The sequence below is a fragment of the Stegostoma tigrinum genome, chromosome 22, assembly GCF_030684315.1.
Source record: "Stegostoma tigrinum isolate sSteTig4 chromosome 22, sSteTig4.hap1, whole genome shotgun sequence".
Taxonomy (NCBI): domain Eukaryota; kingdom Metazoa; phylum Chordata; class Chondrichthyes; order Orectolobiformes; family Stegostomatidae; genus Stegostoma; species Stegostoma tigrinum.
The window spans coordinates 49,302,379-49,320,067 of record NC_081375.1 but is presented as its reverse complement, the minus strand read 5'-3'; the positions used below and the strand labels follow the sequence as shown (position 1 = coordinate 49,320,067).

General features: G+C 43.3%; 1 protein-coding gene across 3 annotated transcripts in view; it reads right to left on the bottom strand.

The window, feature by feature from the left end:
- Positions 1-13,170: 13,170 nt before the first annotated feature.
- The window catches only part of LOC125463524 (uncharacterized), a 413,194-nt gene continuing 408,675 nt past the window's right edge, over positions 13,171-17,689 (bottom strand). For all 3 annotated transcript variants that reach the window (XM_059653821.1, XM_059653820.1, XM_059653822.1), the window contains one exon: positions 13,171-15,111. Coding sequence is in view for 2 of the 3 variants with exons in the window: in XM_059653820.1 (XP_059509803.1) it covers positions 15,040-15,111 (72 nt within the window). In the remaining variant the exon portion in view is untranslated. The remainder of the gene's footprint in view (positions 15,112-17,689) is intronic.

Here is a 17,689-nt window from a genome sequence, read left to right as displayed (position 1 = left end):
GCTGAATGACAGGAAATGGATATTTTGTGGACTGGAGGAAAACTCATTGTGGACTTCTCCAGCAGTAATGCTTACTTTTCCTGAACTTTATTAATGATCATAATTTTGATGTATAAGAGACAAACTCAACGTTTGCGGAAGCTTAGAAGCATCGTAAACTGTGAGGATAGTGTAGAACTCCAAAAGAACATGGACAGGTTGGTGGAATGGGCAAATTGGTGGCATTTGTAGTTCAATGCAAAGAAGTATGAGATTCTGCATTGTGGTAGGAAGGACATGGACAGAAAATACAAAATAGGGAATGTAACATGTCAACAGGAGCAGGAGCAGAAGGACCTAGATGTATTTGTGCATGGATCATTTAAAGTGGCAGAAACATAAGAGCAGGAGTGGGCTATTTGATATTTCAGGCCTGCTCATCATTCAATATGATTATGTCTGATCAACCAAATCAGTCCCCTGTTGCTGTTCTCTCCCCATACTTGATCCCTTTAGCCCTAAAAAGTACATCTAACTCCGTCTTGACTTCTGCTTTGGCCTCAAACTGCTTTCTCTGGCAGAGAATTCCACAGAAAAATGGTCGACCCAAATCGTATGACCCCCTGGTTCTAGAGTTCTCATCAGTGGGAACATCCTTCCTGTGTTCACCCTGTCTAGTCCTGTCAGAATTTTATGGCTTATAGGAGATCTCCCACCACACCCCGCCTGACCGTTCTTCTAAACTCAAATGTATATTGTCTTTCCTCGATCTGGTGTCTACTCATACATCGGTCCTGCCATCCCAGGAATCAGCCTGATAAACCTTTGTTGCATTGCCAGAATATCCTTCTCGCTAAGTGGTCGTAATGGGTGACTCAATAGTTTGAGGGATAGACAACAGACAGTAGGCCATTCGGCCCTTCGAGCCAGCACCACCATTCAATTATGATCATGGCTGATCATCCACAATCAGTGTCCTGTTCCTGCCTTATCCCCATAACCCTTGATTCCACTATCTTTAAGAGCTCTATCTATCTCTTTCTTGAAAGTATCCAGAGACTAGGCCTCCACTGCCTTCTGGGCAGAGCATTCCATATATCCACCACTCTCTGGGTGGAGAAGTTTTTCCTCAACTCTGTTCTAAACAAGTTCTAAACTAGACAAGTTAGTTTGCAGCTGAGATCATGAATCCCAGACATCTGTTGCCTCCTGGGTACAAGGGTTTGGGACATTTAGGAGGGTGAACAACCAGTAATTCACGTGGGATCAAACAACTGAGGGAGGGACAGCTTGGAGATCTTGCAAGATCAGTTTTGGGAGTTAGGAAGTAGTTTGAAATGCAGGAACCGCAGAGTAGTAATCTCAGAAATACAGAAATGAGCCTCACCATTTAGGCGATGGCAGATCAGGAAAGTAAATTTGTGGCTTGAAGGATAGTGTAGAAGAGAATGGTTTTGATTTTTGAGACGTTAGGATTAGATTTGGGAAAGGAGAAAGCTCGGTAGATCTGATGTTTCGGGCCTAGACCCTTCAGCAAAAAGGTGGGGGGGGGGGGGGGGGGGAGAGGAGAGAGGGTTGTGAAATCATTAGGGAGAGAGGGGGAGGTGGGTCGAAGATGGATAGAGGAGAAGATAGGTGGAGAGGAGACAGACATTTAAAGAGGTGGGGATGGAGCCAGTAAAGGTGAGTGTATGTGGGGAGGTAGGGAGGAGATAGGTCAGTCCAGGGAGGACGGACAGGTCAAGGGGGCGGGATGAGGTTAGTAGGTAGGAAATGGTGCAGCTTGAGGTGGCAGGAGGAGATAGGTGAGAGGAAGAACAGGTTAGGGAGGCGGGGACGAGCTGGGCTGGCTTTGGGATGCAGTAGGGGGAGGGGAGACCCCCCCCTCCGCCCAGTGGTCGATAACACCCTTGACCGTGTCTCCCGCATTTCCCACAACTCATCCCTCACACCCTGTCCCCACAATAACCACCAAAAAGGAATATCCCTCGTCCTCATGTACCACCCCACCAACCTCCGGATCCAATGCATCATCCTCTGACACTTCTGCCATCTGCGATCCAGCCCCAACACCAAAGACATTTCTCCCTCCCCATACTTAACTGCTTTCCAGACAGACCACTCTCTCCGTGACTCCCTTGTCTGCCCCACAGTCCCCTCCAACCCCACCACACCCAGCACTTTCCCCTGCAACCGCAGGAAGTGTTACACCTGCCCCAACACCTCCTCCCTCACCCCCATCCTAGGCCATAAGCCGACTTTCCATTATCAAACAGATGTTCACCTGCACATCTGCCAATGTGGTATACTGCATCTGCTGTACTCATTGTGGCCTCCTCTACATTGGGGAAACCAAGCAGAGGCTTGGGGACTGCTTTGCAGAACACCTACGCTCAGTTCACAATAAACAACTGCACCTCCCAGTCACGAGTCATTTCAACTCCCCTTCCCATTCGTCAGATGACATGTCCATCCTGGGCCTCCTGCAGTGCCACAACGATGCCACCCAAAGGTTGCAGGAACAGCAACTCATATTCCGCTTGAGAACGCTGCAGCCCAATGGTATCAATGTGGATTTCGCAAGCTTCAAAATCTCCCCTCCCCCTACCACATCCCAAAACCAGCCCAGCTCGTCCCCGCCTCCCTAACCTGTTCTTCCTCTCAACTATCCCCTCCTCCCACCTCAAGCTACACACCCATTTCCTACCTACTAACCTCATCCCACCCCCTTGACCTGTATGTCCTCCCTAGACTGACCTATCCCCTCCCTACCTCCCCACCTACTCTCACCTCTACTGGCTCCATCCCCGCCCCTTTAACTTGTAGGCCTCCTCTCCACCTATCTTCTCTTCTATCCATCTTCGATCCACCGCCTTCTCTGTCCCTCTTTATTTCAGAACCCTCCTCCCCTCCCCCATTTCTATGAAGGGTCTAGGCCCAAAACATCAGCTTTCCTGCTCTTAAGATGCTGCTTGGCCTGCTGTGTTCATCCAGCTCTATATCTTGTTATCTTGGATTCTCCAGCATCTGCAGTTCCTATTATCTCTGATACATGCTCTGATACATACAGGATGGATCCTAGGACAAGCCAAACAGAGACATGCACGAGAATTCCTAGAAGCATGGCATTCCAACCTGAACTCCATCAACAAACACATTGGCTCCAAATCAATCTACCATCCTCTGAGAAAAAGAACAGGAAATGACATCACCAACCCAAGGAAACCTAACCAGATAAATAGAAAGCGGGACATAACACCAGCGCTTCGTCGGAGGCTCACTGATGATGTTACCTAGAATGGTGACGAAACATCTGAAAACTAACCTTCCAGCTCAGCGAGCAAACTCACATCCATAGTATCATAGCCCTTGATGGTGATGCAGTTCCTGAAACAGACTCTGTGTTTGGAGGGGAGACCCAGGAAGGGAGCAGTATTTTTGTTGGGTATTTATTATAAACTTCCAAATCGTGGGGGGAAAAAAGTAGAAGAAAGCATTTGTAGACAGGTTATGGTAACCTGCAGGACAAGTTGGGTTGTGATAGTTGGCAATTTCCATCAAACTTCAGAAGGGGTGGGGTGGTGGATAGGGGGTTGGAGGGAAGCGTGGTAGACTGTGGGGCACAGAAAGGGAGAAATTTCTGCAGCGTGTGAAGGACAGCTTCCTGGAACAATACATTTCAATTCTAACAAGATGGTAACTAGAGTTGTAATCATACAGTATGGAAACGGACCCTTTGGTCGAATTGGTCCATGCCAAAAAGTTTCCCAAACTAAACCAATCCCACTTACCCACATTTGGCATAGATCTCTCTAAGCCTTTCCTATCCATGGTACATGACCAAATGTCATTTCAATGTACTAACTATACCTGCATCTACCAGTTCCTCTGGCTGTTCATTCAACTTACGAACCACCGTCTGTGAGACAAAAGTTGTCCCTCCTTTTGAAGTATTTCACCTCTTACCTTAAAAATATGCCCTCTAGTTTTGAACTTGCCCACCCCAGGGAAAAGACCTTTGCTATTATATTTATCTATATCTCTCATGATTTTATAAACTTGCACAAGGTCACCCCTCAACCTTCTACGCACCGGTGTCAAGTTAGCTAAATGGGCAGACACCTGGCAAATGAATCTCAATGTGAAGAAATGTGAGGTAATGCATCTTGGTAGAAAGAACATAGAGAGACAATTGAGGCTCAATGGTACGACTTCGAGGGGAGTACAGGAGCAGAAAGACCTCAGGGTTCACTTGCATGATTCTCTGAAGGTGGCCAGGCAAGTTGAAACAGCCAGTAAGACTCAAACTCAAGGATCGTCTAAACATTTGAATAGCTTCCTTTTGTCCTATGAAATCCTTTGGTTCAATAGTAAGATGACAAAAACTGCACTGAATAGTTAAGGTGGAATCTCATGAGACTCTGTACATTGGCAGCAAGACATCCCTGCTCCTATGCGCTCAGGTCCTTGTGTTATGAAGTTCAATATACCCATTCACTTCCTGCTGCACCTGATACTTGCTTTCAGCGACTGGTACACAAGGAGACCCAGGGGTTTTGGTGTACCACCTCCTTTCCCAACTATCACCATTCATATAACAATCTGTCTACCTAGCTTTTGCTGCCAAAGTGGGCAATTTCACATTATATTTCATAGAACAGTACAGCACAAGAACAGGCCTTCAGCCTACCATGTCTGCACTGATTACAATGCCATTATAAACTGATCCCATCTGCCTGAACATGGTCTATATCCCTCTATACTCTGCCTGTTCATGTCTCTGTCAAATGTCACTTAAAACTTTGCTCTCATATCTGCTTCTACCATCTCCCCAAGCAGCACATTCCAGGCATCTACCACCATCTGTGTAAAAAACTTTCCTCACACATCTCCAATCTCCACCTCTCACCTTAATACTATACCTCTTAGTATTTGACATTCCCACCCTGGGGAAAAAGCTCTCGACTATCCACCCTGTCTCATAATTCTGTATACTTCTATCAGGTTGCCCCTTAGCCTCCAAGATTCTAGAGGCATAATGTCATACAACATGGAAACAGACCCTCCAGTCCAACTAAAACAAGTCCCACTTGCCTGTGTTTGGTCCATATCCGCATAAATCTTTCTTACTCGTGTACTTATCCAACTGTCTTTTAAATGTTCTAACCGTATCTGCATCACCACTTCATCTGACAGTTCATTCCACACACAAACCATCATGTAAAAAATTTGGCCTTTTTTAAAACTGTCTCCTCTCACCTTAAAAATATGTCCCGTAGTTTTCAACTACCACACCCTAATAAAAAGACTCTTGCTATTCAACTTATAGACGTTTGTAAAATCATGATGGGCACAGGTAAGTTCATCCTCAACCTCTATGCTCCAGTGGAAAATGTCCCAGCCTGTTTTTATAACTCAAAGCTTCTAGACAATAGGTGCTGGAGTAGGCCATTCCGCCCTTCAAGCCAGCACCACCATTCATTATGATCATGGCTGATCATCCACAATCAGTATTCTGTTCCTTCCTTCTAGTCCCAGCAACATCCTGGTAAATCTTTTCTGAACCTGCTCCAGTTTAAATAATGTCCTACTTATAACAGGGCAATCAGAACTGCACACAGTACTCCAGAAGAGGCCTCACCAATTTACACCTCAACATGACATCCCAACTCCTAAACTTAAAGGTCTTAGCCATGAAGGCAAAATGCTAAACACCTCCTTAATGACTGTCTACCTGTGAAGCAAATTTCAAAGAATTACATACCTGAACCCCTAGGTCTCTCTGTTCTACATCACCCAGGGCCCTACCATTAATTGTACAAGTCCTGCCTGTGTTTGTTTTACCAAAATGCAACACCTTGCATTTATCTAAATTAAACTCCATCTGCCACTCCTCAGTCCATTGACGCAATTCATCAAAGATCACTTGTAATCTTAGATAACCTTCACTGTCTGATACACTATCAATTTTGGTGTCATCCACAAACTCACTAATCATACCTCCTAAATTCTCATCCAAATCATTTATATAAAAGACAAAGAAATGTGGACCCAGTACCGATGCCTGTGGAATACTGCTGGGTCACGGGCCTCCAGTCTGAAAACACCCTCCACCATCAAGCCAATTTTGTATTTATTGGCAAGCTCTCCCTGAATCCCCCATGATCTAACTTTACTAGTTAGTCTACCATGCAGAACCTAGTCAAAGATTTCAATAAAAGTGCATATAAACAACGTCTACCGCTCTGCCCTCTTTAATCTTTTTGATTGGTTCCTCAATAAACCCAGGCAAGTTTTTGAGATAATAAAATGTGAGGCTGGATGAACACAGCAGGCCAAGCAGCATCTCAGGAGCACAAAAGCTGACGTTTCGGGCCTAGACCCTTCATCAGAGAGGGGGATGGGGATATGCCGCAACACATCCCTCACACCCCGCCCCCCACCCCCCCACAACCGCCCCAAGAGGATTCCCCTCGTTCTCACACACCACCCTACCAACCTCCGGACACAACGCATCATCCTCCGACACTTCTGCCATTTACAATCCGACCCCACCACCCAAGACATTTTTCCATCCCCACCCCTGTCTGCTTTCCGGAGAGACCACTCTCTCTGTGACTCCCTCGTTCGCTCCACACTGCCCTCCAACCCCACCACACCCGGCACCTTCCCCTGCAACCGCAGGAAATGCTACACTTGCCCCCACACCTCCTCCCTCACCCCTATCCCAGGCCCCAAGATGACATTCCACATTAAGCAGAGGTTCACCTGCACATCTGCCAATGTGGTATACTGCATCCACTGTACCTGGTGTGGCCTCCTCTACATTGGGGAAACCAAGAGGAGGCTCGGAGACCACTTTGCAGAACACCTCCGCTCAGTTCGCAACAAACAACTGCACCTCCCAGTCGCAAACCATTTCCACTCCCCCTCCCATTCTCTAGATGACATGTCCGTCATGGGCCTCCTACAGTGCCACAATGATGCCACCCGAAGGTTGCAGGAACAGCAACTAATTCCGCCTGGGAACCCTGCAGCCTAACGGTATCAATGTGGACTTCACCAGTTTCAAAATCTCCCCTCCCCTACTGAATCCCTAAACCAGCCCAGTTCGTCCCCTCCCCCCACTGCACCACACAACCAGCCCAGCTCCTCCACTCCACCCACTGCATCCCAAAACCAGTCCAACCTGTCTCTGCCTCCCTAACCGGTTCTTCCTCTCACCCATCCCTTCCTCCCACCCCAAGCCGCACCCCCATCTACCTACTAACCTCATCCCACCTCCTTGACCTGTCCGTCTTCCCTGGACTGACCTATCCCCTCCCTACCTATACTCTCTCCACCTATCTTCTTTTCTCTCCATCTTCGGTCCGCCTCCCCCTCTCTCCCTATTTATTCCAGTTCCCTCTCCGAGGAAGGGTCTAGGCCTGAAACGTCAGCTTTTGTGCTCCTGAGATGCTGCTTGGCCTGCTGTGTTCATCCAGCCTCACATTTTATTATCTTGGAATTCTCCAGCATCTGCAGTTCCCATTATCTCTGATACAAGTTTTTGAGACATGTTCAAAACCATGCTGACTATTCCTAATCAGACGTTGCCTCTCCAAATGCATGTAAATTCTATCTTTCACAATCACTTCCAACAACTTACCCACCATTGATGTCAGACTCTCAGATCCCAGGATCCTCCTTAAATAGAGACACAACATTAGCCACCCTCCAGTTCTCTGCCACCTCTACACCTGGTTGTAGAGGATACAAATATTTCCATTAGGGCCCCCACAATTTCTTCCCTAAAGGCCAACATCTTGGATCAGGTCCTGGAGATTTATCCACCCGTATGTTTTATAAGACCACCAACACTTGCTCTTCTGTATTGTGAACTATCAATATTTACTTCCCCAAGTTCGCTAAACCAAATTTCTTTCTCCACAGCTAAAAAAAAGTGAAATATTCATTTAATATCTCTCCAATCACTTGATCTTTAATGCATAAATGACCTTGTTGATTTTTAAGGGGTTCTATTCCCTTTCTAGTTGCTCCTTGTGTTCTTGTAAAATCTCTTTGGATTATCCTTAACCTTATCTGCCCCTCCTTGTGTTCCTGATTTCCCTCTTAAGAATGCCCCTACACACACTATACTCTTCAAAAGATTAATTTGATCCCAGAAACCTATATCGAATATCTGAATCTCTTTTAGTTGATGATAGGATTGTTAAGGTGGTGTATAGTGTGTTGGGTTTTATTGGTAGAGGGATTGCGTTTCAGAGCCATGAGGTCATGTTGCAGCTGTACAAAACTCTGGTGCGGCCGCACTTAGAGTAATGCATACAGTTCTGATCGCTGCATTATAGGAGGATGTGGCAGCATTGGAAAGGGTGCAGAGAAGATTTACCAGGATGTTGCCTGGTATGGAGGGAAGGTCTGATGAGGAAAGGCTGAGGAACTTAGGCTTTTTTCATTAGAGACAAGATGATTAAGAGGTGACCTAATAGAGTCTAACAAGATGATCAGAGGATTAGATAAGGTGGACAGTGAGAGCCTTTTTCCTCAGATGGAGATGGCTAGCATGAGTGGACATAGATGTCAGAGCTAGGCTCTTTACTTGTAGCAAGGGCACGGAATGCCCTGCCTGCAATAATAGTAGACTCGCCAAGTTTAAGGGCATTTAAATGGGCATTGGATAAATATATGGATAATAATGGAATAGTGTAGGTTAGATGGACTTCAGTTTGGTTTCACAGGTCAGCACAACATCGAGGGCCGAAGGGCCTGTACTGTACTGTAGTGTTCTATGAGAACCTCAATGACTTTATTCATCCATTGTTCCCTATTCTTAGCAGCCTGACCTTTCACTCTAACAGGAACATAATGCCTCTGAACTCAGAGCACACAATCCTTTTGGGCAATTTAGCATGGCCAATCCACCTAGCCTGCACATCTTTGGATCATGGGTGGAAACCGGAGTACCCAAAGGAAACCACAGAATCCCTACAGTGCAGAAACAGGCCCTTCAGCCCAACAAGTCCACACTGACTCCAGAGCATCCCACCCAGACCCATCCCCCCATAAACCACCTAAGCTACACATCCCTGAAAACTGCAGGCAATTTAGCATGGCTAATCCATCTAGCCTGCACATGTTTGGATTGTGGGAAGAAACTGGAGGAAACCCATGCAGACACAGGGAGAATGTGCAAACTTCAAACAGCCTGCAGGTGGAATTGAACCCGGATCCCTAGCGCTGAGAGGCAGCAGTGCTAACCAGGTGCTAACTTTTGAAAGCATCCCACTTGTCAGTCCAGTGAAAACAATCCAATTTCTCCTAATAGTTAATACACTCCAAACCAGGCAACATCTTAGTAAACCATTTTTACATCCTCTCTACAAACCCTACACATTTTTCCTTAAGTGTGGTGATCAGAACTGCACACTAATTCAGCCACATTTGGTGTATTAAGTTTTATATCGCTGAAATGTGACTTGAGAATTTTCATACTCTGTGCACTGATAGATGAAGACAAGCATGCCATGTGCCTTCTTTACCACCTTATCCACTTGTGTTGCCACTTTCAGGGAGATATGAACTTGCACCCCAAGATTTTGCTGTTTATCAATGCTCCTAAGCATCTAGTCATTTGCTGTATACTTTCCTCTTGCATCTGACTACTCAAAATGCATCACCTCATACTTGCCCAGATCAAACACCATCTGCCATTTCTCCACACAATTTCCAGCTGACCTATATCTTGCTGTGTCCTTTCACAACCTTCCTCATTATCCACAAGCCAAATCATTTATCTATATTACTAACGAGATCATAGCACTGATCCATGTGGAATACCTGCCTTCTATGACCAAGCCAAATTTTGTCTCAAACTTACCAACTCATCATGCATCCCATGTGACTTGATCATCTGGACCAGCCTATCATGAGGGAACTTGTCATAGATCCTGTGGACAAACACCTACCCCACACCCCCAAAAAAAAAAAACAATGCTGGGTGATTATGGAAGGTTTGGGGGCTGGAGGAGATGGGGGACAAGAAAGGAAGACAAAAGCGGAAGAGGAGGAAAAGTACCTTTACTGCAACTGCACAGGTGTTGGTCAATGTAAAAGTAATGTACTTACAGCTCTGCAACTGAACCACTACGTAGAAGAGCTAAACCTATCAATTTACAATGTCGTACTTTGTTTGGATCTTAACAAAAAGATGGAAAGCAGCCATGTTATGACAGAGGTGTACTGAAGAAGTGGTTAATCAAATAATTCAATGCTTGGGTACTTGTCCTTTCTTCTCTATATTCTTGGCAAGAAAGTAGGGCCTTGGAAATTATTCACCAAACTGCAGATAAATACTGCTTTTTTTCCTTCACTCAGTGTCAGACATGGAAACAATCCCAGACTCACTCTCAGTGGGGGTGCAAACAGATGTTTGGTGGCCATGGATTTAACTTTGGGATAGTATGTTATCTCTTGGAGAATAGGACTACCATGTTACTGACCAGCTGCTGGGCATTCTGAAGAGGGAGTGTGGACAGCCAGAGGTCATGGCCCACATTGGGACCAATGGCATGGAGAGAAAGAAAATTGTGCAGGAAGACTTCAGAGAGAGGTGAGAAATTGAAAAACTGGACTTCAAAATTGGTAGTCTCCTGATTACTCCGCGTGCTATGCAGTTGTGAATATAGGAATAGAAAGACAGAGCAGATGAAATGTGGCTAGAGAGATTAGGATTTAACACCCAACCTCATACACCGAGACACTGACACTGTTTCTGGAAAAGTTGAGGACTGTACAAGCTGGACAGGTTACATGTGAACAGAAACAGCAGCAACACTTCGTAGATGGTATGCATTAAAATCCACTCCCAAGATTCACCAAGGCTCCTGAGACAGCTGGTTCTAATCCCATAATCACTACCATCTAGAAAGATAAGGGCAGAGATACATGGGAAATTCAGTCTGCAAGTCCCCCTCTAAACCACAATCCTCTTATATTTTCACTTATGTGTGAAATATTTTCACTTTCCATTACTGTCGCTAGATCAAAATCCTAGAACTACCTCCCTAACAGCATTGTGGGCATACCTACAGCAAACGGATGACAGTGGTCCAAGGCCAATCAAAACTAGGGACAGGCTATAAAATGTTGACTTAACCAGTGATGCCCACATTGCTTAGATGAATAAAAAGTGGGTAGAAACTGTATTGTTGTAGTGCTGAAAATTTTAGTTCATAAGTAGAAAGCCACAAGAGGGCAAAACATGAGTAAGGATTCTAAATTTCAGCTACTGTAGGACTGTGCGCCAACACAGGTCAGAGTTCAGAATTAATTGTTAAGAGGGATTTGCATGGGTAGAGTCGAGAGAGATTTGGTTGAACTAAAGTTTATGGGGTACGAAAGTTGACCCTGAAGGTGGAAATACAGACAGTGAGAGTTCAGCAATAAATAGACACAGTAGGGTGATAGCAGTATTTGTAATAGAGTACGTTTGAAACCACAACAGTGGTCACAACACCAAACCTTGTTGCTAATTAACATAAAAGTTTTGGATTCCAAAATTCAAATGCTTAAATTTGCAAACGATGCCCTAGGAGGAGACAGGAGAATTGAAGGGAGGTCCGAAAACTACAGAATAAACCAAACAAAAACATGAGCAGGGCAAGAAATGCATACAGACTAATGTAAAGCACTTTTCTTTTTGTGTGGAGTTTGCACATTCTCCCCGTATCTGCGTGTGTTTCCTCTGGGTGCTCCGGTTTCCTCCCACAGTCCAAAAAGGTGCAGAGTCGTCGGATTGACCATTCTAAATTGCCCATCGTGCCCAGGGATGTTTAGGTTAGGTTAGACATGGGAAATTGGGGGGAATAGGTCTGGGTGAGATGCTGTTCAGAAGGGTCGTGTGGACTTGTTGGGCCCAAAATGGCCTGTTTCTGCAATGTAGGGATGCTATAATCTATTGCACGTAGGAAGGCAGAAGGAAGAACAAGTAACCAAATGACAAGTTACATTATCAAGGCAGTAGAATCCAAGCTGAGGAATGTGAGATAAAACCATACTATGCTTTGCAGAGGCCACAAAGAGACAATTACGCACAGTAAAGAGCCAACAGGCTGAACCATGGTGACAGTGCCTGGGTTCCAAGACTTGAGATTTTCAAACCAGGGGGAAAAAAGCACCTCAGAGGAGCAGAGACATACGACAGTAAGCTGAGTGGGAAAAGTTAATTTTGATAACAATTTTAAATTAAGCCAGTGGGAATCTGCTAAGGGTCACAGATTAAATAAAACTTCAGACTGACATGGGGAAACTCTTTCAGCAGCACCAACAGAAGGTCATCGATCTGAATGGTTAAGTCCTCTTCTCTCTCTATAGATGCTGCCAGACAGCCAAATACTTCTAGCATTTTGTTCTTATTTCATTTAAGGTATTTTACTTTTGTACAAGCGTTTTTAAAAGAAGTATCACTCTTTAAATTAGCACCATCTTACAGTCCTTGTGTGTGGGGGGGGGGGGTAAGGAGGAGGAGTGATGGTTGTTATCTGCCTTCTTGAATACAACTGAGCAGCTTGCTATGCCATTTCAGAGGCCAGATAAGAATTAATCACATTCCTACAGTCTGGAGTCACATAAAGGCTTGATGTACAGGATATACAGCAGATTTCCTTCCATTAACGGGGATCAGTTTACGAATTTATTTTTAATTCTAGACATATCTAATATATTGAACTTAAGTTCCCCAGTCACTGTAGCAAGATCTGAGCTGCAGTTTTTGGACCATTAGTCCAGGGACAATCAGTATGTAAGTGCACCCACTTACATATTTAATCTGACTGCTGATCTCTAAGCAGAGTGGTGGATGTAGATGTGGATACTGGAATGGGAAAAGTTATTCTGGATAGATTCCCAAGGATACAACTACCTTTTGTACAAATGATGGAAATGATATACCCAAAGGATCTAAACTCAGCAATAGCACGGATTAGGTATAAATAGGTGTAGCAATAATGTACGCGTCCCATTTTATATTCAAACTCAGATCTAACAGATGAAAAAAAAACTAGTGCAGAGTTCTAATACAAAACCAAATTTTGCTGAATCAATAATTCAATCCTTATAACTTCCATTCAGTGATGTATTCAGTATTCTGGGCTTTTTAAACACAGATGAATGCTCACAAACATTCAGACGTGGTGCAAAAATACTTTATTGCTAACATATGCAAAGTTTGGTGGTGTGGTATTTACAATCACAGACAGCAGTTTTTATTATTGGGAAGTGGAGCAAATTCAGCACATTTAAATAAATACAGGGATCTGCCAATGGCAGAAGTTACGAAGTTACTCAAAATTTCCTCACTCTCTCACACACAGCAAGATGACACCCTTTCTGCACATAGCAGGCAAAAAAAAAGTACCAACTTTTTCAGATCCTACAGTTTTTATTTTGTGAGAAACAGAATCCTTTTGGTGGGCTACAGAGAGAAACTGGAATATGAAACTATCAAAATGACACAAACACACTCCTTCACATCACTCCAGCTCATCATTTTCAAAGTAGTGTAAGCACATTTACTCAAACAACATGTCATTAGTACCGAGTAAATCAGCTATTGTTACTTGCATTTATCTGCACTGGATTCTTCTTTGGAGCATCAGCTACTGTTAAAAGGTGAATTTGAAGAGATCCATTTTTTTGTTCAGATTTTTCCTACAAGATTACATTTGTAACTGCACAAATGGTCAAAGTGCAATCTTATTTCACTTGCCTTCTGTCGTCTGGTGATCACTCAAGTCTTCAATGCCATTAGTTCACGTCAATATTAATAAAAAGTCACGATTACTAAACAGAATACAATAAAAGTCTTGGTGTACTTGTCATGCACAGAAACAAACAGTGCCAGAAGAATAAGGAATAGCAAGTGCTCACCAAAAGATAGATCAATTAGGCTTCTGGTTTAAAGTCTGAATACAGATTAGTGTCAAAAAAAGATTAACAGTACTTATATTTCTGTCTTATGCTGGCAGTTCCTTTACAATTTTCAGTCCAGAGTCACTGTAATATAGTTAGAGATAGTAGGAACTGCTGATGCTGGAGCATCTGAGATAACACAGTATGAAGCTGGATGAATAATGCAGGCCAAGCAGCAGAGGAGCAGGAAAGTTTGATGATTCAGGTTGAGACCCTTTCTTGAGCCGAAACGTCAAACTTTCCAGCTCGGCCTGCTGTGTTCATCCAGCTTCACACCGTGTTATCTTAGATTTTCCAGCATCGGCAGTTCCCACTATCGCTGTAATATGGGATAGGTGCTCCTCACTCGTGGCTGTAAGAAATGGCATGAGCAATAGTATCAAAATGAATAAAGGTCCAAAATCACAGCCAACTTTACCTAAAAAGTTTTAAAAGTTTTAAAGTTTAATTCCAGCCCTAGTTAATGGGCTTACAAAAAAAACGCAAAACAATTATTATGGAACGTTGTGACAATTTTAATAAGATTTGTTTTGTGTGGGAGGGGATGGAGAAAAGAGAGTATTTTGCAGACTGGTAAAATGGGACACTCGAACTTGTATCTTCTGCTCCAAGAATTCAACATCCAGATCAAAATTCAACTTTCAGTCCAATAAACAAAATTGATAATACATGAGCATCCGTTCTCTTGTGGTTATATACAAGTAGTGTCTTTCATACTTTTTTCTCTAAAAAGGATTTCCCATTTTGTTTACACAGTAGCTTATACAGCAGTGTATATAAATCAGCTTTACAGACTGTGTGAGGGACAACAAGAACCCCAAACATTGAAACAAAGAAGCCAATCCCTATGTAGTATTTACAGTTAGAGATTGCAATAAGAGTAATCTGCAGTGCATGGAGCTTAAAGTAAATGCTAGAACTTTATAATAATAATCTAAGGGAAATTAGGTGTGTGGGTGATGTGTTTGCTTTATTAAAATGCAGCTTCTTTATCACAGCTGCAGCAAACCCAAAGCTCACAAAGGGTCATCTCTGAGCTGCAATTTTCTGCAGGGACAAGGTGCTGGTCTTGAACATGCAAAGGAGCTCTTAAAATTCTTTTGTCTCCTTATTTTCAAATAGATGAAATCTCTGTTGAACAGTAAGTCCTTCTTTGAGACTCTGAAAGGAAGCCAGGAAAAACCACAATCAGTGCAGCATACAAAGACATAAAACAGAAATAATCAATGTTTGTACACTCTTACCAGCGCTCTATTACAACTTGCCTAGCAACAGGACAGGGAGTAGACAAAAATCCTAAGTTTAACATTTAATAAGTAACATTCTAAAAAAAAATCAATTCTTTGCACTGTACCTGTTCTCACTGATGCTTTCAGATTCTAACTATAGCATGTAACTTTAAAAGCCAGCTCTTAAATGCTCTCAACGCCCATTGTTTTTAAATTATAGTCTGGATCAATTCAAAGATGTGAAGTATTTGCACCTTTCATATCAAGTAAAATGGTTGGCCCTTATATACATTTTCAGCAGGAACCATATTAGACTTGTAATATTCTTGTAATTTTAAGAAAGGTTTGAAGAAGTTCTAAAAGTCATTGGCTTGATTTATAAAGCACAGGCTGATGAGGTAGCTAACAACTGATAACACACAGAGGTTGGAATTCACAAGTAACAAATAGCTATTTGACATACAGAAACCATCAAATACTGTAGAAAAACAGATTACTTGATGCACATTTTCACAAAAATGTTGCATTGTATCTAATTCATATTGCAAGATTATTTTGTGCATTAAATGATAAACTGAACATTCAGGAAAGTCAACAATACCGTACATGCGTATATACAGGGACAGGAAGGACAAAGACAATGAAAGCTGCAATTAAAAGAGGCACCACACAACTGCAACAAAATAATCAACAAGGCTTTGGTCGGGAATGTCCCATTTTGCTTTCAACTCAAGGTCCTGTTAACTATGCGGTTTCATCTGAGATCCAGGATGGTATAAGCAGGGATTTCTTCCAATTATAATGACTGAAGTCTTCCCAATATCTTTGGTCCTACCTCTTTTTTTAAAAAACAGCTCCAGTCCTTCCTAGGCAACAGGCTGACACTCAGCCAGCCTGGTCATAACATTATTGTTATTTATGACCCCGAGCTGGACTGCAGATCCCCTACCCAGATTATCACTAAAACCTCCGGTTTCCATCTTTGAAAAAATTGCTAATTTACCCTTAAGCTCAGTGAATCTACTCCTGAAACTCTTGTTCCTGCCTTCATTAACTTCAAAGTCAACTTTTCCAATGCACTCCTGATTAGTGTCTGAAATTCTACCCTATATTAACCTAATGTCTGCTGTCTCTATCTAATCTCACAGCAACTCCTGTTCACCTATTACCCTCTATGCTTGCTGATCTATACCGGCTCCTATTAAAGGATTACTTTGGCTTTGAAACATTAATCCATTTTTCCCAAATCCCTCCGTGGCCTTGGTGCTTCCTACCCCAGGTAGTTCCTCCAGATTCACACCTCTCCCACGCATCAGCACTTAACCAATCCTGGTCTCCTTAATATTCTAATTTAATTCCCCACCATTGGTGGCCATGCCTACTGTTGCTGAAGTTCCAAGAGCTGGTATTTCTTTCCTAAACTTCTGTACCACTAATTTGCTCTCATTCTTCAGGAAACTCCTTAAAAATCAACACTACAGGCCAAATCTGTGGTCATCTAACCTAACAGCCAACAGAGGAGGTGCCTCATTTTTAGAATAGTAGCTATCATGTCTGGATTCATTTTCTAAATGTCTTAAGTCAGCAAGCAAGCAGCTGACTGGGTGTGATGGGGACAAAGCGGGTATTTGAGTAAAGAGGGCTGTTGGGCCTGGTTGGGGTAATTGAATCTTTTGGGATAAACTAGGTTACATAAGATATGGTCCCGAGGGAAGGGTAATCAGATGAGGAATAATATGCTTGGCTTGCAGTTGGTAGCTGTGAGGGTTGTTATGGTGCACTGTTCAGCTATGGTGGTTAATTTCTCATTTAGACCAGAGACTAAACAGTGCGACATTTTCAGGGGAAATATCTCGGTGAGTGCTATCCACCCAGCTAACCTCTCGAATCATGATCTTAGGGTTGGAGACTTTTGTGGAGAGTTCAGCTCATTGGAAGACTAAACTTCCCAGGCAATTACAGCACAACTCTTTAGGATCTTGACAGGTAACGCAGCCTCGGATCCAGATTTCACTCCATAGAAGTTTGCAAGATTCAGACAGTCACCTTGTGTGGTTTGGTACCATAATTAATTTACAATGCAATGAAGCACTTATGGACATTTTGTTATCTTAGTTCAATTTTTTTTCTACTTGTAGGACTCAATTCGGTCAATAACATGATTGGTCAGTGTGAAGTCGTCTTCAGTTGAATGAGACAAAGGCAAAATGAGTGAATTTGGTTCAAGAGGGACTTTGGGGGGGGGGGGGGTGGAGTGTGGGCAGTGGGGGCAAAAGGGATATAGGTGCTGTAATAAAGGCTTGCTGCAAGGGGAAAAATGCTCCTGAACAACTGAGGAGGTTTATAAAATCATGAAAGACATAGATAAGGTGAATAAAAAAGAGCCTCTCTCTAGGATGGGGGAGTTCAAAAACTAGAGGGTAGATTTTTAAGATGAGAGGCAGATTTAAAAGCAATCTGAGAGACAACATCTTTGCACAGAGGGTGGTTTGTATTTTGAATGAACTGTC